The sequence below is a fragment of the Lynx rufus genome, unplaced genomic scaffold (assembly GCF_022079265.1).
Source record: "Lynx rufus isolate CCGP_SWC_20201006 ecotype Redwood Valley unplaced genomic scaffold, mLynRuf1.p SCAF_31, whole genome shotgun sequence".
NCBI lineage: Eukaryota > Metazoa > Chordata > Mammalia > Carnivora > Felidae > Lynx > Lynx rufus.
The window spans coordinates 1,704,903-1,732,584 of NW_025814847.1; the positions used below are offsets into that span (position 1 = coordinate 1,704,903).

At 46.6% G+C, this 27,682-nt stretch overlaps 1 protein-coding gene across 1 annotated transcript; it reads right to left on the reverse strand.

Annotated features, from left to right (window-relative positions):
* Positions 1-980: 980 nt before the first annotated feature.
* FCER1A (Fc epsilon receptor Ia) lies at positions 981-6,630 on the reverse strand. Its single transcript, XM_047092993.1, has 5 exons — positions 6,484-6,630; positions 5,855-5,875; positions 4,564-4,818; positions 2,811-3,068; positions 981-1,380 (listed from the first exon to the last, which is right to left on the reverse strand). The coding sequence occupies exons 1-5, from the start codon at positions 6,539-6,541 to the stop codon at positions 1,181-1,183; spliced, it is 792 nt and encodes a 263-aa protein (XP_046948949.1). The 5' UTR covers positions 6,542-6,630; the 3' UTR covers positions 981-1,180.
* Between the last annotated feature and the right edge of the window lie 21,052 nt (positions 6,631-27,682).

Genomic DNA, 27,682 nt, shown 5'->3' on the forward strand with positions numbered 1-27,682 from the left:
CCTCTTTCTGTTGCAGGAAACTCATAAGGCCTGTTGACATGAAGCCAAGTGATTAGGCTGTTCAGTGGGAATCTGGTCGTTTCTTACGTGTCTGAAATGATTTGGGGGAGAAAAGTAGAAGTGGTATTAAGGAGGTTCATCCCAGATACCTATATTTAGAAAAAGAAAAAAAAAAAAAAACAAAAAACACCAATAGTTCTCTCTGCTTCACGGTCCAAAAAGATCTTTTGGAGAAAATGGGACTTGTCAATCTCATGGGTGTTTGTGAACCATCCCCCACCCCCACCAGATTCACTTCCTCCTGATGTTAGTAATTGTTCTAAAATATAGTGAAGTTAACAGGTGCTCTGATCTCTCGTTGATTGTTGTGAGCTCACGGTCAGTACTGCTAATATACATTGCCTCTCTTCCCTAACGCCTCCTCCTGACACCCAGGATAAGTGTGTCCGAGGCAAAGGTAGTGTGGGGGCGGGAGAGCGAATGTTGGGTCTTTGCCTGAGGTCTTTCTCAGTCCTGGGCTGTTTTTCAGAGCTGAGAGTTCCGGTGATTCGTATTTGCTGGAATTTCTCCAAGTTCAGGTGCTATAAGAGGGTTTTCACAACTTTGGGAGATAGCAGAGAGAGAAGCAATCACAGGGAAATCTTAGACTGAGCCTCATCCCCAGGGTCCTAAGGCTCAGGATTGCCCCAGCTTCAGGGCAGTCCAAGAGCTAGAAGCTCAAAAAGGGTAAGTCGAAGTGGGAGCAGAAAAGTGAGTGATCTCACCGGCATGCTCCCAGGTCCTCACAGGCCTGGTCCAGATTTACGATAGTCGGGAGAAAGCCTTCCTAATCTGGGACTTTATGGTTCTTGCCTCTAGACACAAAAAAAGAAACTAGCAAGCCTCAAATACTTAGATGCACCATGTTACCTGGTTTCATACCCCTTTTATTCAAGTTGGACTTCTCTCTTACAGACGCTAATAAATGAATATATTCATTCTTGCGTTTGTTTAAGTGATGTTTATTGAGCCCTTGCTGTTACATGCCATGTAACCAGTTTCAGCTGGTTTAATGAAGCAGGTCTGTAAAGCCTTGCGTCCAGACGCTCCTGTGTGCGTTGCGAGCTGTGTTTGACCACGGAGAAGCAATCGCTGCTGCCAGAAAGAGGTTGCCGTTGCAAATGTTTCCCAAGCAGCAACATCAGTTCTTTTTGGGGTCTGGCTTGGGACGTGGGTCCATAAGGTTCCTGCTCCTCCTGGTCGTCTTAATCTTCAAGAGCAGGGTCAGCTGCTGCTGGGTCGAGATAAACAGCCCCGTGTCCGCAGCAAACAGAAGCACCACCAACGACGGGATCACAAATTGTAGCCAGTAGTATTTGCTTTGGTGCTCCGGAGGGAAATCTGGATGCAACAGGAAACATAGGTCATATGAGGAATCGAAAAATGGGGCTCAGGGCTTCATCCTCCCTGAGAGAGGAACCGGGAACGGTCCTCTGTCTTCCAGCGCTAGCATGATATGCTGGCTGGCACCCGAGGGCAACACTCATGGACTTGGGTTCCTCTGCCTGTGCTTCCTAGAGCCCCAGGACTCCTGAGACCTTCCCTCAAGCCCCAGCCTGTAGCTCCTCTAGCCAGTGTGCCCAGTGGGGAAGGTCATAGGAAAGGCGATCTCTTTATTGGGGCTCACAGGTGCAGTGGCCCGCGTCTGACTTGAGGGTGGAAAGGAGATGGCGAGGCTGGGGAGGGTGGAGGTTCACCAGTGCCTCATTTCTGAATCGTTCATCATTTACCGCGTGCCCGTTGGGGGAAATGAAGACACTGGGCCAGAGCCTCTGGGCCAGTTTCCCTCTCTTGTTATTCTGGTTACAAGATACTGATTTTTGTGATGATCCTAGAATTATAGAGCTCCAGAATATTACAGCCAGAAATCCCGTAGAGATCACCTAGACCCGTGGCTCTCAGCACTGGCTGCACAAGACCGTTACCTGAAAGGGCTTTTAAAAATACTGATGCTCAGTCCTCCAAACCAATTAAATCAGAATCTCAAGAGATGAGATGCAAACTTTGGTATTTTTAAAGTTCCTCAAGGGACATCTAGACCAAGCCCTTTATTTTACAGATAAGGATACCAGAAGGCCAATGACAATTAAATAGCACTTAGGTCTCAGGCTGGTCAACAGAATATTGACATTAAAGCTCAATTCTGGCTTCTGGTCCCATGCTTTTTTAGGCATTAGTATGAGCCACGTCTGCCGAGCAAAAGGTCTAATTTCCTCCTTGCAGGGCAGGTAGTCCAAAGGCTCCCTCTCTTTTTAGAGTTCGGAAAGAGCATCTTCATATTTGGCCCTAGAGGCAGTGCACCTGCCGGGGTCTCCTCATGAGGCTCTGTCTCCTCACCACCCAGTCACACTGCCCACTGGTGTGTGGGTCTCTGTCCCCAGCCCTCCTCCCCAAGCGTGGCGTCTTCAAGCTCTACACCACCTGCATTCCTCCAACACTGAGCCTCCCTTTCAATTTGGTAACTAGAAGTGTTCTCCCCGGAGCCACAGAGGACTCTGGGATTGAACCACTGATCATGATCCGTTATGCTTGGGTGGTGCTTATTAACAGGCTAGACATCCGTTTCACAAATATCCCCTCATTTAGTCTTCATGCAAATTCCACCAGAGGCTGAGAGATGTGCTGCCCACCCCGGGCCTCCTCCCTGCAGGCCTGTGGGCTAGACAAGGTGCCCCGGCTGTCCCGTTCTGCATGCTGCAGCCACTTCAGGCTCGGGTGTCCTCCCTCTCCCTTCCCCTGCCGTGGGCTCCCCTCCTTCTTTACCATCTCACCTTTTCTCACAACGATGTTGAGGAAGTTAGAGGTGTGATTTTTCTTCGAAATCCAGCCCGTGCAGTAGTAGGTGCCGCTGTCTGCTTCTGTGGCATTGTGAATGGTGATGTTGTAGTTGTCGTACCAGAACTGGAGGAACTTGCCATTCCTGTAGTAGGTCACTCTTTTGACATTCAAATTCCTCCAACTGTGGCACCTGATGAGGAAGGACTCACCCTCCAGCACCACCTCAGTAGAGGCCTGAAGGAGCAGCCACTCTGAAGAACGGTCGTTACGTTATTTAACGGCAAATGGATGGATAGACACAGAGAGACAGAAAAAATAGGAGCGGTCATGCAGAGTCTGCGTCAGGAACCACGTTTTATCATTAACCCGTTTCTTGGCTCATAAGGGCAAGAAAAAGGAAAAACAAAATCACGCTTTGAGTCTGTCCTCTATACTGATGAATCCTCTCGCCTCCTGAAAAGGGAGTCTGGGGCCATGAAACCACTCGGACATCTCTGCTGAGCCTGTCCACGGAAGGCTCGAATGCCAGTATTCCCTACAGCTCTGTAGACGCCAGTTCTGGTCACTACGGGGTAATAAGACTATTCTGTCCAGGGAGTCCTCGCCTGGGGGCAGGTCTCTTTCATCCTCCCGTCTCTTAGGGGCTCCCTAGTTCTACCGTTAATCATAGTTGGCTCTGAAAGTTCCCCAGCACATGCATGCCAATATTAATTATGTGTGTAGTTACTCACTTAATATCCTCTTCCTCATTTGGCTCCATACTGCAGGAGGCCAGAGACCATGTCTGATCCTTACATTATATCCCCAGTGCCTAACACAACTACTTCAGAATTGATAGGTACTCAACGAATACTTGTTAACGAGGAGTCTGTAAAGTATAAGAGTTGGGTCGTATGGCTAATGTCACCGTGAGAATTGAAAGGCATTCACTGAGGGAGAATTTGGAACAAAGATCTGGCTAGGCTGTGCCGGGCACAGTTTATTTAGTAGTGATCCTTAAGGATTTTCTAGAATCCACTCCAAGGAAATAAAGAAGCTATCCCCTGCTGCTTTCGTTGGTGTCTGGAATATGCATAGGGATGTCACGACATCTCTTTTCACTCAAGAGAAAGACATAAAGTAGGCTTATCCTTTAAACTATGTTTGCATTAAAAAATGTAAAGCCAAATATATCCATGACCTAGCCATTTAAATGAAGTCATTCTTTGGTTCATCCAGCATTTACTAACTAGCCCGCATGTGCCTGAGCGTGCTGTCCTAGTGGTTGGCAATAGCAGTCGTGAAATTAGGGCAAACATAACATTTGTTCTTTAGTAAAAGTGGAAGTCGTGAGAGATCTACGTGGATGTCTTTCAAAACTAAGAGAGCAACCTGATATCCAGGTCGTGGCTCGTGGAAACAGTTGACCAAATTTGACCTTTTGATCCCATTTCAGATGTTCAGCTCCTTGCAGTGTTCACATATCCAACATGCCGTGTGAGCATATCATATACATCTACCCCAAGCAGGAAAAGAGGGGTGAGGTAGACTGGAAGGGTCCCACTGGGAAATGGGAGATGGCCAGGACCCCGAAAGGAGGTGGGGCCACGCGGGAGTAGTAGTGGAAGGAGACAGGCAGGTCTTGAGACAGAGACCCTGAGTCCCACTCCAGTGCACCAAGCCCCAGAATAACTTGATCTCTCCCCATCTCCAGACGGACCATTCCTCACATGGGGGACTCTATCTTTCCATAGTCCTGGAACTTACCACTGAAGACTTTTAAGGACACAGGTTTACTCAGGATGGATCCTTTGTTCCGACACCTGTATTCCCCACTATTGTTGGTTTGGGCTTTCACGATGTCCAAAGTTAAAGTTGTCACTCCCAACCTGGTCTTGTTGTGGAACCACACAGTAGAGTTGAGTTCAAGAGAATTGTTCTCTTTACATGTAAGAGTCACACTGTCTTCTTTCAATATGGTAGTCCATGGTGGATTCAAGGACACTGTAGGTTCCCGGGTGTCTTTGAGAAGATCAAATTGTGGGAAGAGATATAGAGGGAATGAAAAGGGCTCCAAAGTACAGATATGGCAATAGTCAGACAGTTAGTGGTCAGTCTACCCTTGTACGGCCACTAATAAGAAACAGGAAGGAGGAAACAGTGTTGTGGCCCCAGGGAGTCCCAAACTAGGGGAAAGACGGGACACGAGTGCAACATAGGGTAACCACTTCAGTCCTCCTGATTTCCATGCCAGTATCTGTCAGCGAGGACTACAGCCTCTGGTCAGGCAGAGACGACGTCTATCCTGTTCAGCCCTAGCTCAGCACAATGGCTGCTACAGAGGACATGTTCATTAAATATTTGCTGAGTGGATGAACGTGTGAATAATGGATGAATAAATGTGTTAGACTAGCTGAAACAGTCTCTCCCAGTTCTAAATTTTTATGACTATTTAACTGTGAGTGGATATGGAGTGAAAAATCCACATCAATTCTGGAAGGAAGTGAGAAGCACCGAGAGAATCGGTCTTAATGGGTTTTCTGGAACAAAGAGATGTGGTACAAATTTGACCAAAGCCTGGGAAGTGGCCAGTGGCGATGAGGTACAGAAACAGAACTGGACTTGGACCCCAGGGGATTCTGTTAGAAGCTGGCCCTTGGTCAGCTGCGCGACCCCCAGCAAGCACTTAATTAGGCAAAGCCCTCAGTTATAAAATGGCGGCAATACTAACCGTGATGATGATGCAAGCATTGAATGAGGTTGTGTGGCAGTGCCTGGGCAGGGGTGGGGCAGGCTGGGCAGGGGTGGGGCATTTAGATGTTCCGCTGACATGGTTGTTGGCATAGAAAGAGGTGGGGTGCCTCGAGACAATGAGGTGGTATGTGAGCAGGTGTTGAACGGGGGAAAGAAGGCAGGCGGGGAGGGAGCGGGGCTCAGGTTGGTCAGGGAGGGACAGATGCCTAATCATTAGAAAGCAGAGGTGGTGGGGTGATGGGAAACGGTGTAGGGGGGAGTGTGCCCAGCCACGGTGAGACTGACGGAGCAAGGACTCACTCACCTGCTGACATGCCATCTGGATCTGCAAAAGTTCAAAGAGGATAAGTTAGTGTCTCTGCCCAGTCTTCTGGGACTCCCGAGAATGGGGATCTGGGGGTGGTGATGAGGTCTACATCCTTGGAGTTTGTTTGTTTGTTTATTTAGAGAGAGAGAGAGAGAGAGAGAGAGAATAAGCAGGCTCCATGCTGTCAGCGTAGAGCCCAACGCAGGGCTCGATCCCATGAACCGTGAGCTCATGACCTGAGCAGAAATCACGAGTTGGACACTTAACCGACTGAGCCACCTAGGCGCCCCCAACATCCATGGAGTTTTAAGGGGTCAGCCATCTTCTCAGGACTCTGACCCAGGGAGAGAAAGAACTTCTCTCCTTCCTCTGCCCTCCCTCCCTTGCCCTCTGGGAGATGCCACGATGACTGAAACAACAGGCTTCTGGCCGGCTCCCCCTTCGGTCCTGCTCAGCCCACTTTGCTCTGCTCCCAGCTTGTGTCCGCTACAGAGTCCCCGGGAGATGCCCTGCGGTTTGCACAGAGCCCAGAAAGGTTCACCACGAAAACTGCCAACGTTCCTACCCCGGCCGCTACCCAGACCCACGTCGGCCCCTCCAGGAGGGGCCACCGAGCCTCTACTTACACAGGAGGAGCAGCAGTGCTGTCCACAGCAGAGCGGGGCCTCCCAGGAAAACCGGCATCGCCTCCCTGGCTCCCAAATGCCGACTCGACGGGAGAGACCTGATGCCTTAAAATAGACTTGAAGCCAGAAAGGAGAAGGAAATGTTTTCTGTATCGTATCTGGTTAACTCATCAGCTGCGCCTGGGTTTGCTTTCTTCTCTGGAGATAATATTCAGAGTAGCACCTAATTGGGCAATTTCATATTTGCCTCCTAGCACACTCCCTTACCGGGGCCAGAAATTGCTGACATTCGGTCCTGGTTCTCTGGAGCCACCATCACTCTTGTTACCTAATTTCCTGCTGGTCCACGAGCCCGCCAGTCCTCCCGTTTTCATCCGATTCCCTGAGGAGCCACTCTCTGAGCAGCCAAACTGGGGCTGTTTTCAGAGACGCCTCTTCTACTGGGTTTTGATGGGGCTCACAACACAGGATGACAGATGTGAGACCATAGCTTCCAGGGTCTGTTCTAGAATTTATTTTCTTTTCCAGCGTGTATCCATTTTTATGTTTCTAATCTTCCAGCATGACCACCCTTTCCCCTTTCAGCCCATACCAGCTCTCTTCCCCCCGGGACCCCTTCGACCAATTACTCTGTGTTTTAGCTCTAGGCCAGAGATGCTTGCCTTCTCGCAGGATTTGGTATTGTTGACGAATGCTGGAGATGATAGCTCCACAAATGTCTGTCGTCTTTGACATTCACAGGGTGAATTTTATTTTATTTTACTTTATTTTATTTTATTCTATTTTACTCTATTTATTTTATTTTATTTTGTTTTATTTTATTATTTTATTTTATTCTATTTTACTCTATTTTATTCTATTTATTTTATTTTATTTTGTTTTATTTATTTTATTCTATTTTATTCTATTTTATTCTATTTATTTTATTTTATTTTATTATTTTATTTTATTCTATTTTACTCTATTTTATTCTATTTATTTTATTCTATTTTACTCTATTTTATTCTATTTATTTTATTTTATTTTGTTTTATTTTATTCTATTTTACTCTATTTTATTCTATTTATTTTATTTTATTTTATTATTTTATTTTATTCTATTTTACTCTATTTTATTCTATTTATTTTATTCTATTTTACTCTATTTTATTCTATTTATTTTATTTTATTTTGTTTTATTTTATTCTATTTTACTCTATTTTATTCTATTTATTTTATTTTATTTTGTTTTATTTTATTATTTTATTTTATTCTATTTTACTCTATTTTATTCTATTTATTTTATTTTATTTTATTTTATTATTTTATTTTATTTTATTTTACTTTATTTTATTTTATTTTATTTTACTTTATTTTATTTTATTTTATATTTTATTTACATGCAGTATTTATTCTATTAGGTCCTTGCCAAAACTCTGAAGCAGGCGGGAGAGTATGAAGTTAGCTAGGCCCACCTTGCTAACTTTCTGTCCCACCATGCTTTTCCTTACAGACTGTTGGAGGAAGTCTCCTGAATCAACCATAAAGATCCTCCGCAGGCAGACCTAACCAAAATGTCTAGCTTCTGTGGCATTAGAGAATTTGGGGCTACAAAGATTCATACATAGAAATTTCCAGATAAGGGAGGCTGGTGACTGGTTTTAGGCCACTTGGTGGCTTAGTGACAGATCTTTAAAGAAAACAGCAAGTCATTTTGAAAAAAGGCAGATTGTTTGGGTTTAAAGATCTGAATTCAAATACTCCTAGTATTTGTCATTAAGGTTTACCTATAATATAGGGACAATAAAGGCCTCAAGGTCACAGCTTTATTGTGAGGTGTAATAAGTTGATAAACACGTGAAGTACATCACCCAGTGTCTAGTATGTAAAAGAGGCTCCATAAGTAGGTCTTCTCCTTCTTTAGTACCATTATTAAAGACTTTTAAAGGGAGCCGGGGTGGCTTAGTCCGTTAAGCATCCGACTTTAGCTCAGGTCATGATCTCACAGCTCGTGGGTTCGAGCCCCTCGTTGGGCTCTGTGCTGACAGCTCAGAGCCTGGAGCCTGCATTGGATGATTCTGTGTTGCCTTCTCTCTTTGTTCCTCCTCTGCTCGCGCTCTCTCTCCCTCTCAAAAATAAATAAATATTTAAAAAAATTTTTAAAGACTTTTAAGAGAAACCTGCATTTCAACTGGACTAAGGCAAATGGTCACCCTCCTTTGTTTGATAGGTGGCATAGTTTATTTACATAAAGCAGCTCATTCATCTTCATAATCATGATGAAGTGAGCGTGATAAGGAAAGACTTGAACACAAAAAGTTGTTCAGTGGGGGTGGGGAGGAGGTGAAAGAAATGGGGACGAAGCTGTTTTTTTATGGTGCCGTCAGAGCCACATTTGACTAGCAAGGTCCTGGCAGAGAGAGATCTACTTTGTCACGCTGTTGAGAGTTTGTCCAGGGCACTTTTTCCTAGGACACTGATCTGACCATGACATTGCCCTTGAGAGACACTTTCCTGTGACTCACACAGTCTGTTTGAAAGCTTCCTCCTGAGACTCTACCCTGTCCAAACACCTCCTTCTTGAATGGGGGGGTGAGGTGGGCCCGTTGACATGCCCTGTCTCTTCTCGGAGACAGTACAAGCTTTGGGGGTGAGAGAGACCAATTTCGTTTGCTGTGCCTCCTGAAACTTTTGATTCGGTGTCTGCTGTTGAAATGAAGGTAGTGTTTTGGCAGTAGTGAGAGCGAACGGTTTGCAGATTCAGCAAAAGCAGTTCATGAGAGCTTCAAAAACCAGCCAAACCACCCTGTCCATCCAGCCCTGAGACAAAAACAAAAGTAACAACAAAACCAGCAGCATCAACATCAGGAAGAATAAATCATCCCCGCGGTATGCAACCACAGGTACCCAAAGGAACAGATCAACACTAGGATAAGGCAGTAGCTCCACTCCACCCTGGAATAATGGGTTGATACACCAGTTGAATTCCACAATCCTTTCCCTTACCTAAAAACGAAGTCCCCTAAATTTGACATCCGGTCTCGGGCTGGGATGCGCTGTTACTTCCTTGTATGTCCCGCCTGTCGATATCAGCAAGTATGCTCACTGACATCAGTAGACTGGGTCTTAATCTCATTTCTTCCCACAAGCCTTACAATCTGGGTATTCCTAGACAGCATCTGTATCCCATATTGTGACCTACTGTTGGTTCTTGGAAACCTTAGTTTGTATCTATTTCACTTGGGAGCAGTGGAGAAGGGAAAGGCCAATAGCCACGCGTGAACGACGGGGCCGTTGAGCTGGGGTTCATCTCTGCAGCTGGATCCAGAGGAAAGGCTTTCAATGGGGACTTTTATGATTTGGGACATGGTAGCAGAGGAAGGGTCGGCCCATCGGGTCTCTGGGTTTTTGTGCCCTTCTCCAAAACTGGGAAGCAGACAGAGGGCTAATTTGTTGGCTCTTTCTTCTCTGTGTTCTCCAGCACAAGGCAAGGTCCATGTGACATGGGAATGTGAAATGATGGAAGACCAAAATAGCTGTCTGCTTGGGGTGTGAATGCACTTGGTAAAAACACCGATCTCTCCCCAAGGACTAGGTACAGGGCTAAGCACACAACAGGTCCGATCTGTTTTGCTCCCACCAACTTTATGTGGTTAAAAAATGAGGAAACGAAAACACAGGGAAGGTGGGTGATTTGTCTAGTCATGCAGCTGCTAAGTGGAAGAATTAAGATTTGAAACTGGGCAGTCTTGCTAAAGAGCCTGGACTCACGACCACTTCCATATGATGTCTGTCGATCCAGTCTACGCAGTGTGCTCAAAGTACACGTGGATTCATGGGCCCCGCACAAAATTATTTGGATTCCCAGGGATCTGTAACCCACAAATGGGAAATCACTGACCCGGTCCAACCTCCTGTTCTACAGTTTCTTTTCTTGGCTTCACGGGATGACTTCTCCATCCGTAGTCACACAGTGCCGTTGGCATGGTCACGTTTTTATTATGTATATTTCATAGATGTGCCTGGAGAGAAGAGAGAGAGAGTCGTACCTTTTAATCTAGATTCTTAAGGCCAGGAGGTCATCAGCGCTCTTTGCCACCAGGACAGGAGTTTGTTCAGGAAAGCAGATTCAATAGCAATGCTGGCCGCCTGATGGATTTGCACAATAAAGGCAGTGGTGTTACCACTTTTTTTTTTTAATTCTTGTCTTGACCTGAACAGTTCCTTGCTTTGGGTAGATCCAAAAGAAATAAATGGAAGCTCCCAGGACTCCCGAAGTGAATACCACTGAAAAGGAGATGGGGACAGGGCTTATGGAAGCCACAATTTTGCGTGTGGACAGAGGGTTTTTTTTTCCCCCAAGAAAAGAAAAATAAGACTTCAGAAAATAATCTCAAAGATGATCTTTTCCTTCCGTCTTTAGAAGACTGAGACGAACTGCTTTCTGACATGGAAGGGACACTCAGTGGGATTTTTCACAGAAACATGGATTTGAATGGAGACCAGCCACGAAATATATTTCTAGTACCTGATTTTGATAGAATATGCCCTTGCTCTAATTCAAAGGTGATCATAGTATTCGGATTTTATATAGTGATACGGCAAGAGCTAATATCCTGTAGACTGTTTATAGGTGAGTCCTACCAGATATCCAGTTAAAGGCTGCCAGCGGTCGAAGGACCTGGCTCAGGTGCACGGTCATGCTCCTAGTCGTAAACATTCGTTAGACTGGGCAAAGGCTTCCTAACTAGTGTTACATCTCTTGGGTGTCCCCTAACACCATAAAATACAGAGAGAAAGCCCTTGAATCAGTCTCCTAACATTTCTTAGGGCTGGACCACTGCCTGAGCGTGATGTGCCCTGTGGGTATCTGGGGTACCGTGCTGCCTGTCTTTGAGATGCGTAACCAGCCACTCACTCTCCAGATGAGGCATCTCGGTGGCATCCTGTAGTTGGGAAGCAGTCTGAGCCACGACATGTGCTCAGGCAAACTGACCATGAACTTCGCCTTATAAATGCTGGGTTCCAGCTCAGAGACCCAGAGGCCCTCAGACTTGCCTTCCTGCCTTCCAACAAATGCAGATCAGTTGAAGTGACCCGAGTTTTCCTTCCGAATGGGGAGAACAGAATTATTCGCCTGTTAAGGAAGATTCTCAGAGGGCATGGTGGTGTTAAAAAAAAAAAATTGTATAAAATGTTAGACTATTGCATTAAATTTTAAAACATAAAGTGTAAAAATAAATTATTGTGCACGCATATTTTACAGAGATTACGTGTAAGACCGATGAGAGAGTGCCGCTCTGAACAGGCTCTGGGGTTTGATTCTCAGCTCAGACCACTTATGACACGTGACCGCTGTCAAATTGCTTGGCGTCTCTGTGCCTCAGCCTCTTGTCTGGGAAAATGGAGGCAGTGCTGGCACCTGTTGCTGTGAGTGTCACTGAGTTGATGTCGCGAAAGGTTTAGAGAGACGTTGGCAGAAAGGAAAGCCGTAGGTGTGATTTATTGTGTGAGTATTGAGCAAGGAGCCTTTGGATTTGCGAAGAACGGAGACAGACCCTCTCATGCGTCCTTGGGCAAAGAGCTCGAAAGACCACTGGTGGGTCCAGGGGGCAACAGTGGGTCCAAGGACGCAGCTGCGTGCCCACGCCAGGCGTGCACGGGGGAGCAGACCGCGCCTCCCTCTCAGAGTGGGCAGGGGAGCTCGGGGCGGTTGCTCGCTGGGGGTCCCGGCCCCTTCCCAGGCGTGCTTGCAGACAGAGAAAACTCTCTTGCGGTCAGCCCTCGAGTCAAGTGTAGTGTGGGCCAGTTTATGTCATGCTTCCTTAAAGAATTACACAGTTAAAAAATGGAAACAGCCTTCTCTTAAAGGAAACCCTGCAGGCTGTTAGCAGATAAGGACAAGAGGTCTTAGCTCAGCCAAGGATATTTGCATTTTAATAGGTAACTTCTGCAGCCCTAATCTTTCAGGACCCACCAGATGGTACTGTGACCAGTGTTTCTGGGGGTGATGATGGGTATGGGTTGGGGTTGAAAAACGAGGACAGAGGGAGTCGACTGCACCTCTCAGGTCATACTCCCTGAGTGTGTCATCCCTGCCGCAGGCTGTCAGGAAATGGGTATGTGTGTATGTGCGAGAGAGTGTGTGTGTGTGTGTGTGTGTGTGTGCATGTGTGCGTGACCGTGTGTGTGTGTGTGCGCACGCGCGCGACCAGGTGTGTCTGAGCGTGTGCACAAGCGTGTGTGTGTGAGCACATGTGTCTTAGTGTGTGCAAGCATGTGTGTGAGCATGTGTGTGCATAAGCACGTGTCTGAGTATGCATGTGTGTGTGAACATGCATGTGTATACACAAGTATATGTGTCTGAGTGTGTGCGTGCGCGACCAGGTGTGTCTGAGTGCGTGCACAAGCATGTGCATGAACACGTGTGTCTTAGTGTGTACGAGCACGTGTGTGAGTGTGTGAGCACATGTGTGCATAAGCACGTGTCTGAGTATGTGCATGTGTGTGTGAACATGCGTGTGTATACACAAGTATATGTGTCTGAGTGTGTGTGTGTGTGTGCGCGCGAGCACGTGTCTGTGTGAGCATGTGTGTGTGAACACGTGTTTGTGAGTGTGTGCACAAGTATGTATGAGCATGTGCGTGTGCACGAGCACGTGTGTGTCTGAGTGTGTGCGAGCATGTGTCTGTGAGTGTGTGCGTCTGTGCATGAGCACGTGTGTGCCTATGTGTGAGAACATGTGTGCACGAGCATGTGTGTCTGAGTGTGTGCATGTGTGCACAAGCATGTGTGTGCATGAGTACGTGCACAAGCACGTGTGTCTGAGTGTGTGCATGTGTGTGTGAACATGTGTGTGAGTATATACACAAGTATATGTGTGTGCGTGTGTGAGCATGTGCATGCGTGCACGAGCACGTGTGTGCACAAGCATATGTGTGTGTTCATGTGTGTGAGCACGTTTTGAGTGCACAAGTATGTATGAGCATGTGCATGCGTGCGTGAGCACGTGTGTGTCTGAGTATGTGTGTGAGCATGTGCGTGTGCGTTTGCACACAAGCACGTGTGTGTCTGAGTGCGTGTGTGCGAGCATGTGTGTGTGAGTGTGTGTGTCTGTACATGAGCACGTGTGTCTGAGTGCGTGAGTACGTGTGTGTCTGAGTGTGTGTGAGAGCATGTGTGTGTGCACGAGCATGTGTGTCTGAGTGTGTGCGTGTGTACACAAGGATGTGTGTGTGAGCACATGTGTGAGTGTGCACAAGGATTGTGTGCATGAGCACGTGTGTGTGCACAAGCACGTGTGTCTGAGTGTGTGCATGTGTGTGCGAACATGTGTGTGAGTATATAAGCAGGTATGTGTGTGTGCGTGCGCGAGCATATGTGTGTGTGCATGTGTGTGAGCACGTGTTTGTGTGTGCACAAGCATGTATGAGTATGTGCATGCATGCGCGAGCACGTGTGTGCACAAGCATGTGTGTGCGTGTGAGCACGTTTTGAGTGTGCACAAGTATGTATGAGCATGTGCGTGCATGCATGAACACGTGTCTGTGTGCATGTGCACGAGTACGTGTGTGTCTGAGTGTGTGTGCAAGCATGCGTGCGTGTGTGCGTGTGCGAGCACGTGTGTGTGTGTGAGTGTGTGCGTGCAAGCGGTTGCATATTGCTTGCTGCAGCAATGTCTACAACACACATTGTTCGCTCTCAGGAGGCACCAAACACCCCACAGCACCCAGGACGGCCTCGTGCGGAAGAAAGAATCGCCCTGTTTCTGCACGACTTCAGAATGTCCAACCAGCCCTTTTATCGTTAATTGCGCCTTGAATCTGACTGACAAATAAATGCAAAGATTTCTTTTTTTACACTTCTTCCTATATGCTGGGTGGTCTAGGGGAAAAACCCGTGTATGCCGAGAGAAGGTGAGTCCCTTCTCTTCCTGGAACAGCATCCTTCGATCATGCACCGTGTGACCGAATCAGACCCCCAGCAACCGAGCGTCCTGGTCATTGCCTCACCCGCCGCCCCCTCCTCTCCACCTGCGTGGGGGCTGGCACACCCATCATGGGTGTGTTTTCTTATCATAAAGTTGTTCGGTTTTATGTCTCCTGTAGGTTAAGACTTTCTGTGTGTACGAGAGGTGGGTCTGGCTTCAGATGCCCGCAACTTCCGCAGTTTGGACCCTCCTTAAAAAACTGAATAGAAGATTATGAATACGATATTAGATATCGGAGTGACGATTTAGAACAAGAAATTCTATCACAAAAAATTATAAAATATAGAAAAGGTGAAAAATGCCGTGAACGTTATAAAGGTCCAGAAAAGATAGCAATTAATTTGCTGCCAGACATTCCACTCTAACTCTTCTTTTCCTCTGCACCTTTACTACATACTCTTTGATCTCCTGCTCACCAGTGATATTGTATTATCATTTTTAATAGAGAAATTAGAAATACAATTCATTCTTTCCCCTAGCATTGCTGATCAGCAGTTTTTTCTTTAAAAAATTTTTTTTAATGTTTATTTATTTTTGAGGGAGAGACAGAGCCAGAGTGTGAGTGGGGGAGGAGCAGAGAGAGAGGGAGACACAGAATCCGAAACAGGCTCCGGGCTCCGAGCTGTCAGCACAGAGCCCGACGCCGGGCTCGAACTCACGGACCGTGAGATGGTGACCTGAGCCGAAGTCAGACGCTTAACCGACTCAGCCACCCAGGCGCCCCCAGCACTTTTTTCTGTTATTGGTACTTGGGGCGCATAGCAAGTGCAGTTTCTAGGAGGTGTCCACGCTGTTTGTGTTGCTACAGGTTTGTGCCTGACAAACAGAGGAGTCCTGATAAGTTTTGTTTTGTTTTGTTTTGTTTCGTTTCCATGCCAAAAAAGACGAAGCGTCACGGTGTGTTTATAATTTTGTATTTCACTTTCCCGAAAATGTTCCTGGAGAGAACCTCCGTTTTCACTAGACACGGAAAGGTACCAAATCCTCTGCGTACAATTTTACACACAGCTGACGCTTGGGAAAACGTTCTGGCAAGATTAGCTTCTGACTCCAGATATTTCAACAGGGGTGTTCCTTGGCTGCCCACAAATTTCCAGCACCGAGCGCCGGAGGATGGGATCACGCTGCAGCCTGACCTCTGCCTCCACCTTTGTGTCCCGAAGCCAAGACCGTTAGCTCTTTGGTGGAAGCCACTCCTCCCACGATGGCTCAAAGTGCCTCGCCTTGTCTTACCCCACCTGGCAGGAACTGCAAACCACGTGCATCTATTACGCTGAACCAGAACCCCCTCAACCCACGTCCTCCTTAGCCGGATACCAGAACCTTCCTGCAGCTACCCTCATGTTGCCAATAGGAAAGGAAGCGGGGAGAGACGGTGGTCTTGTCCAAATGGGGCTAAGTTATCTTACTTCTGGAAATGTTACAGAAGCGTATGGCTTCTTGCAGGACCTTGGAGGGGCCCATGCCAGTGACGGGCATGACGGCTAGCTTTCTTGAGTGCCCCCTCCACGCCCGACTGCATCCATAGGTGAGTCCATGGTCCATGCATTCTCATCAGGATAGCCAAGAAGGTGTTACCAAATATGTGGCACAAAATGGGTTCTGATGGGATTGAAAAGTACTGGTCTGGGTTTTGAAGAAGAGAAGGGGACCAGGTGAAGGTGAACGAGGTGGCTGGTACCAGGCAAGCTCCAGGGAAATCTTCCTTTCCTTCAAGAAAACCTGTGAGTATCGAGTGTCTGACCCAAAACTGGAACGTACGGTCTGACCCGGGATGCGAGCAGCGGACTGAATATTGGAAACAGATGCAGCGTCAGAAAACTCAGGACATTTTGGTAGCCGTTCCTATAGGCCAACGTTTCTCATAGGATTTCTCAAGGATTTGCAAATTCTTTAAATGAGAAAACACGTACAGTTTTCATTGGTGATGCTCTGAACATGTAAAGTAAGTTATGGCTCATTCAGGTGACCATTTCACAAGTAAAATCGCCACTTGATTTCAGCGCCTTCGTGTGCGTTTTTGTTTACAATTCACAGCTGCACCAGTGACTGTCAAGTCCTTTTGTACCCCTGAAAGTGGGTTAAAAAAGGGAAAAGTGGAAAGAAGATTCCCCCAGCACACGGACCCCCACAGAACGGGCTGCCGAAGACACAGCCACCTTCTGTTTCGTTGGGTTTGGTTAAATTGAACTGTAATCGACAGAGTGATTTGACATTTTTAAGCATCACCAAACGATCCCTACAGTAAGTCTAGTTATCTGTCACCTTGTCAAGCTGTTGCAGTTTTATGGACACTGCTCTGTGCTGTACGTTACATCCCCATGACTTACTTATTTTACAACTGGTAGTTGACGCTTCTTAATCCCCGTCAGCTGTGTCAACCTCTCTGGTGACCACCTGTTTCTTTCCTGCATCTGTGAGTCTGTCTCTAACACAACCCTCTCTATCACAGCTCCTCCGACAGTCGTGTTGCAGAGAGATGTGTGAAGATCCTCTCCGCACACAACCCATGGGGCAACGGTTGATTCGAAAATACAAATAAATAATTTTTGTATATTCCCAATTCCAAAATTAGATTTATACCGATTTCTAATATATTTCAATATGGTCAAAATGTTCACCTTTTACCATATGTTTTCACCCCTATGGGGATCTTGAGAAACTTCACAGAAGACCATGGGGGAGGGGAAGGGGAAAAAATAGTTACAAACAGAGAGGGAGGGAGGCAACCCGTAAGAGACTCTTAAATACAGAGAACAAACTGAGGGTTGGCGGGGGGTGGGGGAGAGGGAAATGGGTGATGGGCATTGAGGAGGGCACTTGTTGGGATGAGCACTGGGTGTTGTATGGAAACCAATTTGACGATAAATTATATTAAGAAAATGTTCACCTCTAAGAGAAAAAGAGAACTATGCAGGATTATCATGGGCTCCTAGAAGTCAGCATTGAACATAGACTGCTGGTAGGGTTTTGGTAAATTATATGCTCTAATTTCCCGGAGTGAACAAAAAAATCTTGAAGTCGATTAATGTCATTTTGCACGACATGCTTTTCCAAACAGGCAGTCCCTGAAGCTGAATTATTATGACCATTAATGAGGTCATAGGAATGACTTAAATATAGATATAGACCAAATACTTGATCATCTTACCATGAAACCCCACACACAAAATTTCGTTTTAGCACAAAAACATTATTCAGCCTATTATTTTCCTTTCTTTATTCAACAAACATTTATGTGCTAAGCCTTCTGTAATGTGCTGGTAATGCAAATGAGAACTAACTACATAGAGCAGATTTCTTCCCTCACGGAGTGAAGATTCTGTTGGAAAAGACAGACATGACACAAGTAAACAAATAAAATGGGAACAGCTTGTAATTAACGTTTGGAAGAAATAAATAACATTGCTGGACAGAATTACAGGGGTCATTTAGATAGGACGGTCAAGAAAAGGCCTTTCAAGAAAAGTGGTTTAGAGCATGAGATAGAATGGACCAAGCAAAAAGCTATGGCAGGTTCAAAGTCCCCCAAACAAGAAGGAATTTAGAGAATTCCAAGAATTCAGAGAAGACGAGTGAGACTGTAGCACAATACAGTAGCTCAAAATATGATTAGAGGTGTATATAGCGGCTGAGTGCGGCAAGTATCAGGATTTTATTTGCAGGGCAATGAAAAGCCATCAATCAAACTATTTGAACAAGGGAACACACACACACACACACACACACACACACACACAGAGGCATTTGTGTGTGTGTTCACCTTTAAACAGTTTTTAAAAACTAATTTCAAAAATTTTTTTAATGTTTATTTTTGACAGAGAAATAGAGCATGAATGGGGGAGGGGCAGAGAGAGAGGGGGACACAGATTCTGAAGCAGGCTCCAGGCTCCGAGCTGTCAGCACAGAGCCCGACATGGGGCTCGAACTCACATATGGCAAGATCATGACCTGAGCCGAAGTCAGAAGCTCAACCGACTGAGCCACCCAGGCGCCCCTAAAACTGATTTTTTTAACATTTATTTATTTTCGAGAGACAGAGACAGAGAATGAGCAAGGGAGGGGCAGAGGGAGAGGGACACAGAATCCGAAGCAGGCTCCAGGCTCCGAGCTGTCAGCACAGAGCCCGACATGGGGCTCGAACTCACAAACGGCAAGATCATGACCTGAGCCGAAGTCGGAAGCTCAACCGACTGAGCCACCCAGGCGCCCCACCTTTAAACAGTGTAATGGCAGGGCGTCCGGGTGGCTCAGTCGGTTAAGCGTCCGACTTCAGCCCAGGTCATGATCTCACGGCTCATGAGTTTGAGCCCCATGTCGGGCTCTGTGCTGACAGTTCAAAACCTGGAGTCTGCTTCGGATTCTGTGTCTCTCTCTCCTTCTCTCTCTCTCTCTGCCCCTCCCTTGCTAGTGCTCTTTCTCCATCTCAAAGATAAATAAAGTAAAAAAAAAATCTTAAAAAAATAAACGGTTTGATGGCTTTTCGTCGAATATGAGAATGCACACATCTATGCACACACACATGCACATGCACACCGCAGCTGTGCATGATGAAGATTTGTCCAGTGGCAGCTGGGAGATGGTCAGGACACAGTAGGACACGATGACATATCAGCCTGCAGAGGGAGCAGTGCGGGTGAAGACGAGTTGACGGAGTTCAGGCATATGTTGGAAGTGGTATTAACAGGACTTGCTGACAGATTGGAGCATGAGGGAAGCATAAAATAGCATTCCCAAGTTTCTGTTTTTAATCACTGGGTAGACAGTGATACCACTCATTACATGGTGAAGACTGACGAAGTGCCAGATGTAGGGAGGGAAGTCAAGTGTTCTGGTTTGGAGATGCTTTAGTTTGAAGCATTTCTGTGACAGCTACGTGTTTACGCTCAACAGGCAGTTCTACGAGCTGGGAGACCAGAAGAAATGTCTGGACTAGAGACACAAAGTTGAAGATCGCTGGCATATGTTTAAAGCCACTGGAGCAAGATGAAATCAGCCAAAGAGGGAGAAGGAGCCGCTGGGAAAAGAGAATGTCCCAGGACAGAGCCATGAGAAAATCTGGTATTTAGAGGATGGGGAGAAGGGGAAGATCGAGAAAGAGACCAGTAAGAAATGGCCAGTAAGGAAGCGCAGAGAACCGTGTCACTAAAGGTGAGGAGTTGATTATATTGAATTTTATTGAGAGGTGAAGCAAGACAATAGAATTATTCTTTGGATTTAACAATATGGAAAGTTCTGGAGCCTTAACAGTGGCAGTTTCAGGGGGACTGGTGTGTGTGGAAGGCAGCTTGAAGTGGGCTGGAAAGGGACTTGGGAGCGAGCATGCCTGTCTGAGTTTTGCTGTGTGACAATGATGCAGGGAGACACAGGGTCGAGAGAGGGTTTGCGTTTTATGGGAGATGCTAGATCCTACTGTTAGCAGATAGGAATAATCCAGTAAGTGGAGACAGACAATGAGGGAAGGCAGAGTCAGGCAGTGGAAAGGGTGAAGTCCTTGAATCAGCAAAAAGGGGAGAAATGGTTTCCATTCATCCAATTCACTTAAGAGTTCTTGAACATAACACAGGTGCTTCTGCTATCACGTCATATGCATTTATTTTAGCCAGTCCTTGCATTCTGCAAAAACACACACTAAAAATAACAAGTCTTTTGGGAAAAAAAATGTCGTGGCAGGTCACGCAAAACCTATAACCAGAGCATTGACATAAACATTAGCATGTCTGTGAAATAAATTAAACCGTTTTAAGCAAATGTTAAATGTCTAATAAAGGAGTCCAATCAACAGTAGGTGTAGAACTTCATCTTCTTCAAAGGTAAAGGAAGGTTGATGGAAGGCGGTGACGAGGAGGAAACACACAAAAGCCACCGATAGGAGCGGACCGTCCGATAAAACGCTCAAGACAGACGCACGGTAAAACTAAGCCCCCTTCAAGCAAATGGTCTTCGTCCAGGGTCCTCCAGCCCCAGCTGTGCTCCGCTGAGCTAGTAAGATCTCTGTCTGGCCGCTCTTCCTTGGTAGTAAACATAACACGCTGGGAACATTCTCCTGAGAACGAGCTTCCACATCATATTGACATGATTCCTGGGGTTACCGATAGAATATGGAACGTTTGCATTCCAGAAACATGTGCTGCATCGGCACAGAAACTGTAGTGCATTTCGCGTTAAGCAGCTGCTGTGTGCGTAGCAATACACCAAGCACTGTGTAGGGCGCAAAAGTGCAGGAGAAGGGGTTTCCCCTCACCATGTTGGACTTTGTCAAACTCCTGATTTCCGCAGGCAGAAATAATAAAGGAGAGACTGGAATGTGTTGCAGTAAACATAATAAACATGGAAGAGCAACAATAATAATTGTTGACACTTACGGAGCACGGGCTCCATGGCAGTGGTTTCTCCCATTTGACACCCACAAGAACCCCATGGAGTGGTACTGGTAACATCCTTATTTTTCACGAAGTAGAGGGGTCATACACGCAGCGAACGGCAGAGCCAGGATTTGAAACTCAGAGGCCTGAACGGCTGGGTTCTTAAGTAGGGGGAAGGAAGGCATTCAGTGTGGTGTCCCGGTATTTTCCCCACAACATTTGGGATCGTTGAATCGTTCAGTCCATCTCCAACAAGTTGAGAACTCATGGCCATGTTTTGCCTTACAGCCGATGAAGCACCATTCTGGAAGAGCGCCTAAAGCTGGTGGGGCTGCAGGAAAAGTCTGGGAAAAAGTGATTGGAGCTGGCAGAGCAGGTGCTGGGAGTTAGCGTGGTCACCATTTCACGTGGCAAGACCAAGCCTCTGTCCCATGGGTCGGACAGGCAAACAGAAGGTGATAGAGGCTTGAACCATCTTGCCCCACGGGGCCATTGTTTGGGTGGGTGATGGGGACTCCAATGGCATGACGCTGTGGAGTGGGTTGCTTCCAATGACAGCCAAAGGAGGTGGAGCCTTAGGTGGGCAGGCGGATGGGACAGAAACTCCTCTGAAAACCCTACAAAGGCCTTTCTCTGAGAGCACCTGCATTTGGCTAACCAACAGAGAAGAAAGAACCAATCAATGTTGACAAAATAGTGACAACTAACAAAAAAGAGGACCTCACCACCAGCGTCCCTCCACTTACGAGGTGGTAGTCGTGTGCAGGAACAGCAGTTACGACAAAGGCAGGAGCGACCGCGCCTACGCTGTGGGTGACCGTTGTCTCATTCCGCCCTCTCCCCTCTCCCCCCAACAACGAGGGGCTGGTGCTAGAAAGAGAAAGGGGCATGGGTGGCGAGGTCACCATCCTTCACCTCCCAACACACCTCAAGCCACTGAAGCCACAAACCCTGTTCCATGCTCGGGCAGCAGGGTAGGCGTGGGGGGTGGGGCACGGTTAGGTAGAGGAGGAGGGATGATGGAAACTGGAGAGAATTTCCGTTAGAAGATAAAATTAAACTTTGAAAACACAGGATTGTGTGTAGGAACTCCAATGAGTCTGTGTTAGTAACGCAAAGTGATGAGAAGTTTATGAAATTGGTGTAAGATGTCATTAAGGGAGCATGCCGTCCAGCAGGAATCGAGCCACAGGAGTGGTTATTGAAAAAAAAAAAAGTTAACAATTTCATGTTTATATCTCACAAGTTGAGACTCCTTTCAAAACGGTTGTGTCCGTGAAGCGGAAAGGTTGGACCACATGAGCCGCAAGGTCCTCTGCAGGTCCAACATCCAAGCATTTCCTGGCAGTCGGGACCGGAGGAGTTCAGGCAGCTCAGTTACGTGGACGGTGTGGCCCTGTGGTGTTTGGCAAAAGGCAGTGGCTGCCGCTGCCTGGCCGACGAGTCCTCGGTTCTCCTCTCCGGTCCGCCAGGTGGTAGTTCAGGACGTGTCGTAACCTCACCTTCTGTGATCTTGTCTCACACTGGCGGAGGTGAAAGGAAAAAGCAGGAGGCGGTGATAGATTTGAAAGTGGAAGTGACTGGAAGGATGCGGTTGAAAGCACAGTACAAGAAGGAAGGTAGGATTGATGGTAACCATGGGGTGTCTGGTAGAAGAAGTGACTCGGGGGACAGATGGTACCTTCGGGCTCCTAATCGGTTTTATCCTAGGTCCCATGGTAGGGGGAAATATCATACGACTTTAAAATAGGAAAGCACCTTAGAGATAATCGATTTAAAGTCCTCGTGTTAGGGAGCGAGAAACCTGAGCCACAGAACGTGGTTTGTGTGAGTTTGTGTGGCTATCTAAGACATTAATCGGAGGCAAACACAGGACAAAATTATGAGGCTTTGTTTGTTTGTTTGTTTTGACTGAAGATTCAGACTGAGGAAAGTATGAGAGACCCAGTGCTCCTAAGGACTGTCCTCATCCAGTGTGGGGAGAAATATACTGAAGAAATGAGCAAATAAATGAGCTAAAGCATCCCAGGTAATAGCAAGACAGAGTCAGAGGGATGTGATAAAGCGAGCACGGGCGGCTAATTTGTGTATCTAGGTTAATCACAGACCGAAATGATAGCGGGGCAGTTGGCTCCCAATCTGGAGTTCGGTGAATCGCCACATTAAATGACACTCACCCGCAGCCCTGCCAAACAGACTGGCAGATGTGTACCTTTCCCTACGCGACCGTGGCTGGCGAGCTTCTCTTTAGGAGAAACCCCAGCACGTAGAAGTGTCACTGAATCAGGGCTGAGGAGAATTCCAGGACTGGCAGTGATTCACAGCCCTGAATGCATCCAAATGATCAGGGAGGGGAACCGAGAATAGCCCCGCGAATTCTGCTCGTTCGAAAATCTTGGTGTCGCCCCCATCATCCGGGGTTTGTGTCTCAGCCACGCAAACTTCAGATCTCAGTGGCAAACTCTACAAAGCTGACCAGTCTCTGGGACGTCACTCAAACTCACTAGATGACCCCGAATGTGAATTCGTCCATTCTTTGCGGTACATAGACCAGACCAGTCATACCTTTGTGGCTTTTGCTTCCTGGTGGATAGAAGTGACTAGTATATTAAAACGCATGCCGGAAGATTTCTTGTTGTTCCCATATTACTCTGTTCCTACCCTATCAAAGAACGCGTCACAATAGATGAACAGCACGTCTTTTTTGACTGGTTCCTCATCACATACCATGTGTGTTTGATTCGTTCTCTTTACGTGGTGTTCAGCACAGCTCAGGGCACGTGTGGGTTTTCAGTAAATATTTATTAGAGCTCATTGATTACTTCTATCATGATATTGCAATCTAAGAAATTATCCTTCTCTTCCTTAGAGACAATTTTCTAAAAAATAAAAAAAAAAAATCTCTCGAAGAGCATGGGGCGCATGCTCAACCCTGTGTCTCCAATTGTTCATCCCTGGTGGGAACTGTGACTCTCATCTTGGCCTCTGTGCGAAGGAAAACCAGCACGCAAGAGTTTCCTCTTCGATTCGTTCCTATGGTAATACCGTCAAGTGTTTTCTTTGATGACTGATGGCTTGCCAGGTCTGCTGAGATATATGGAGTGTGGGCAAGATACAGCCTCTGATTCCCCTTCTGTTATTAAAACCACAGGGTACTTCACTACACATTTAACTAACTGGAAAGACAGGATAAGAAAGTCAGTAAGTGAGGGGCACCTGGGTGGCTCAGTCGGTTAAGTGGCCGACTTCGGCTCAGGTCACGACCTCACAGTTTGTGAGTTCGAGCCCCGCGTCGGGCTCTGTGCTGACAGCTCAGAGCCTGGAACCTGCTTCGGATTCTGCGTCTCCCTCTCTCTCTGCCCCTCCCCTGCTCACGCTCTGTGTCTCTCTGTCTCTCAATAATAAATAAACGTTAAAAATTTTTTTTGAAAAAAAAAGCCAATAAACGAAAAGGAAGGTGACGTTCGTCGTGCTGCCTGGCTCTGACCTGTAGGTGCCCTTCACCCCGGGCGCGCATCACCTCGCTGAAGAAGAGTCTCCTCTGACCTGCCTATCAGGGTGTCTTTGTGGCAGAAACTCCAGCTCTTCCAGAAACCACGAGGAGTTTGATCTTCTATGACACGTCCGTGGCCGTGTGCGTGGATTATTCTGAAGTGTGCTACTCAGACCTTGGGGTGAATGAGAGGGTGTACACCATCCTTTTCCCCCTTGGACCCATCGCCCACCCCTTGTTTCTAGAGCTTTTGCTTCGTCTGCTCAGAGAATCGTTTGTGGGTCTGCTTCCGTTCGCAGACACCGCTCCTACCTTCGCGCTATACCCCATCTCACGCCTCAGCTGAGGTGACACGGGCTGGCCGTGCTAGGACTGTGTGTGGTCCTGCATCGCCCACATGTCAAAAGGGAATCCCTCCCCTCCTACCACCTCCCCCCACCACCGGATATAACGGAACACACACGAGACTCCGATTAGAGGGTCCAAGTTTGGATTCTATTTCTACCCAGTCCTACCTCACTCACTGCCCTAATGGATGAGCCGTACACAAACAGTTTCACAGAATAAATGTAAGAGCAGTGACGCGACGAGGAAAGCACTGTTGGCAACTTCTAATAAAAAATTGATTTAGACAAAAGTCATCAAAAGATGAAATGATAAAATATTGATGGGATCGATTTGAATAGAGCACCGGGCTGTTGCTCCCTGAAATGCTGATCAATTTTGCATTGCTTACGGTGGCATACCAAATAGTATGTGCCTTGTGGTTGGGCAGTCAGATAAATGTAGGATGCCTCGCTCAATTGGAATATCAGATACAGAAGGAATCATTTTCAGGGTAGATATGTCTCATGTAATATTTGGGACATACTTAGCCTAAAAAACTATTTGTTGTTTATTTAAAATCCAAATTTAACTAGGTATCCTCTGTTTTTATTCGCTAACCTGGTAACTCTACTTGATGTAATGCAAAGCTGTGTGCGTGTATAGTTTAATAGACATATAATGTATATATAAAGTGTAATATAGTATAACGCAGTTTATGGTATATATATTTTAATACAGTTTGTGTCGTTTAATAAGGTTCACCCAATTCAGCCTTTAGAACTGACTTCCAATTTACAGGAAATACAGGGCATAGAGAAACAAATGATACGATGTGTCAATGATATCCTGAAGGTGAGATTGTGACCTTGTTTTTATTTTTATTTTTATTTTTTTTAAATGAAAGGAAATGTTTCTTTTTTTTTTTTTAACGTTTGTTTATTTTGAGAGAAAAAGAGAGACAATCCCGAGCAGGCTCTGCACTGTCAGCAGGGAGCCCGACGTGGGGCTTGAACTCATGAATCTTGAGATCTTGACTTAAGCTGAAATCGAGAGTCAGACATTTAACGACTGAGCCACCCAGGCACCCCTGACCTGCTTTTTGAACATGTCAATGAAATGGAAAAAACTGGGTGGGGGATGACGGAATGCTCTAGACCACAGATGCTCAACGAAGGATGGTTTTGCCCCTCAGCAGGTATTTGGCAATACTTAGAGGTGCTTTTGTCTCCCCCAGTATGCTGCAGGGAGGGGAGACAATGCTGTGGGCATCTAGTGGGCAGAGGCCAGGAAAGCTGCTAACCACCTCATAACACGTGGGACACCCCCGCCCCCACCACACCGCACTAAACATCGGGCCCCAGATGACAGCAGTGCCACTGTTAAAAGAGACCCCGATCTGGACTGAAAGAGCCTTTGAAGACTCTACAACTGATTGCCATGCACAGGCCCTTCTGCATCTTGACCCCACATTTCACATACAGCATGCCTACGATGGAAAGAAATTTTCCATCTAATTAAAAATTAGGCAACTAATTAAAAATGATAGGGTATTGGGGCGCCTGGGTGGCTCAGTCACTTAAGTGTCTGGCTTCGGCTCACGTCATGATCTCTTGGTTTGTGAGTTCAAGCCCCGCGTTGGGCTCTGGGCTGACAGCTTGGAGCCTGAGGCCTGCCTCGGACTCTGTGTCTCCCTCTCTCTCTCTGCCCCTTCCCCATTCACGCTCTTTCTCTCTCTCAAAAGTAAATAAACATTAAAAAAATTTTAATTAAGGGGGCTCCTGGGTGGCTCAGTCGGTTAAGCATACGACTCTGGCTCAGGTCATGATTTTGTGGGTTCGGGGGTTCGAGCCCTGCGTCGGGCTCTGTGCTGACAGCTCAGAGCTTGGAACTGCTTCCGATTCTGTATCTCCTTCTCTTTCTGCCCTCCCCCACTTGTGCTCTGTCTCTATCAAAAACAAATTAAAAAATTTAAAAAAATTAAAAAAAAAATGATAGGGTACAATAATGCTTATTTACGTGGGAAAGGCTCACAATACATCACTGAGAGAAAAAACGAGCCAGATAGAAGGAAGTTTGCACAGCATGACCTCATAGAATTGAAAGGGAGAAAGAGCTACAAAAATAACAGTCATTCTGCTTCTGCTGTAAACAGAAGGGTGTGTGTGTAAACAGATACACACATATGAACGCAGAGAGAAGCAATTAGAGGGTTAGTCATCAAAATATTAATAGTGTTGGTATTTCTAAGTTGGAGATCATCGTAAGTGATTTATACGGTTTTTTTCCTCTTTTCCGTGTTTTCTATGATGAACATCCATGACTTTTTTCATCAGAGTGGAAACAGGATTGTTTTGGAAAGGAAGGTCTTGGTCTGGGTTGAAGGACGGAAAGACAGCAATCCCTTTCTGCAGCGCAGAGCTGAAATGGCTCCTCAGACATCTCCCGTGCCTCCAGAGAACCTTGATGGAGACGGTCATGCCGAGCCAGAAACTAAATGAACCGGAGAGCAGATCTGCTGTGTCATTCTCTCCCCAGCAAGATCCAAGAATGAACCAACGGGAGCACAAGGAATGGGCCTGACAGAAGCCTCTGCCCTTTCCAAGTGTGGGAGCTGGGTCTCCCTCGATGGGAGGTAGGCTGGGATGTATGTCCAGTGAGCCTTAAGGAAAGTGGCTATGGGCTGAAGCCGGACAAGACAAGACCTGGCCGCCATACCCCTCTGCTTGCCCCGGTCGTGTTTGGATACGCTTCAAGAGGCTGTCTGTTCTCTAGTCCTGAGAAACTAGAATGTAGGGTCTTTTCTTTGTAAGCTCATCCAGTATTCCCAAGGGTTACTTAATGGAACTCAATGCACTATTAGTTCCTGAAACCCCAACCATCCCCAACAATGAGTCAGCAGATGAAAACATCTCCCTCATCTGCTACCCAAGTTCCTAACGAAACTCTCGAGACAAAGCCCTAGGGCTCTCCCATCCCTATCTCTTGGTACCTCAGAGAGAATTTCAAAAGGATGGTCCCAGGAGACTTGGGGCAAGGGAATTGCTT

Bases quoted from the DNA above. Each gene is read 5' to 3' on its own strand.
- FCER1A (XM_047092993.1), bottom strand. From the start codon at position 6,541: ATGCCGGTTTTCCTGGGAGGCCCCGCTCTGCTGTGGACAGCACTGCTG. The intron at 3,069-4,563 runs GTAAGTTCCAGG...ACCGTTCTTCAG, and splicing joins GTCCTTAAAAGTCTTCAGTG to AGTGGCTGCTCCTTCAGGCC. The intron at 1,381-2,810 runs GTGAGATGGTAA...TGTTGCATCCAG, and splicing joins CAACATCGTTGTGAGAAAAG to ATTTCCCTCCGGAGCACCAA.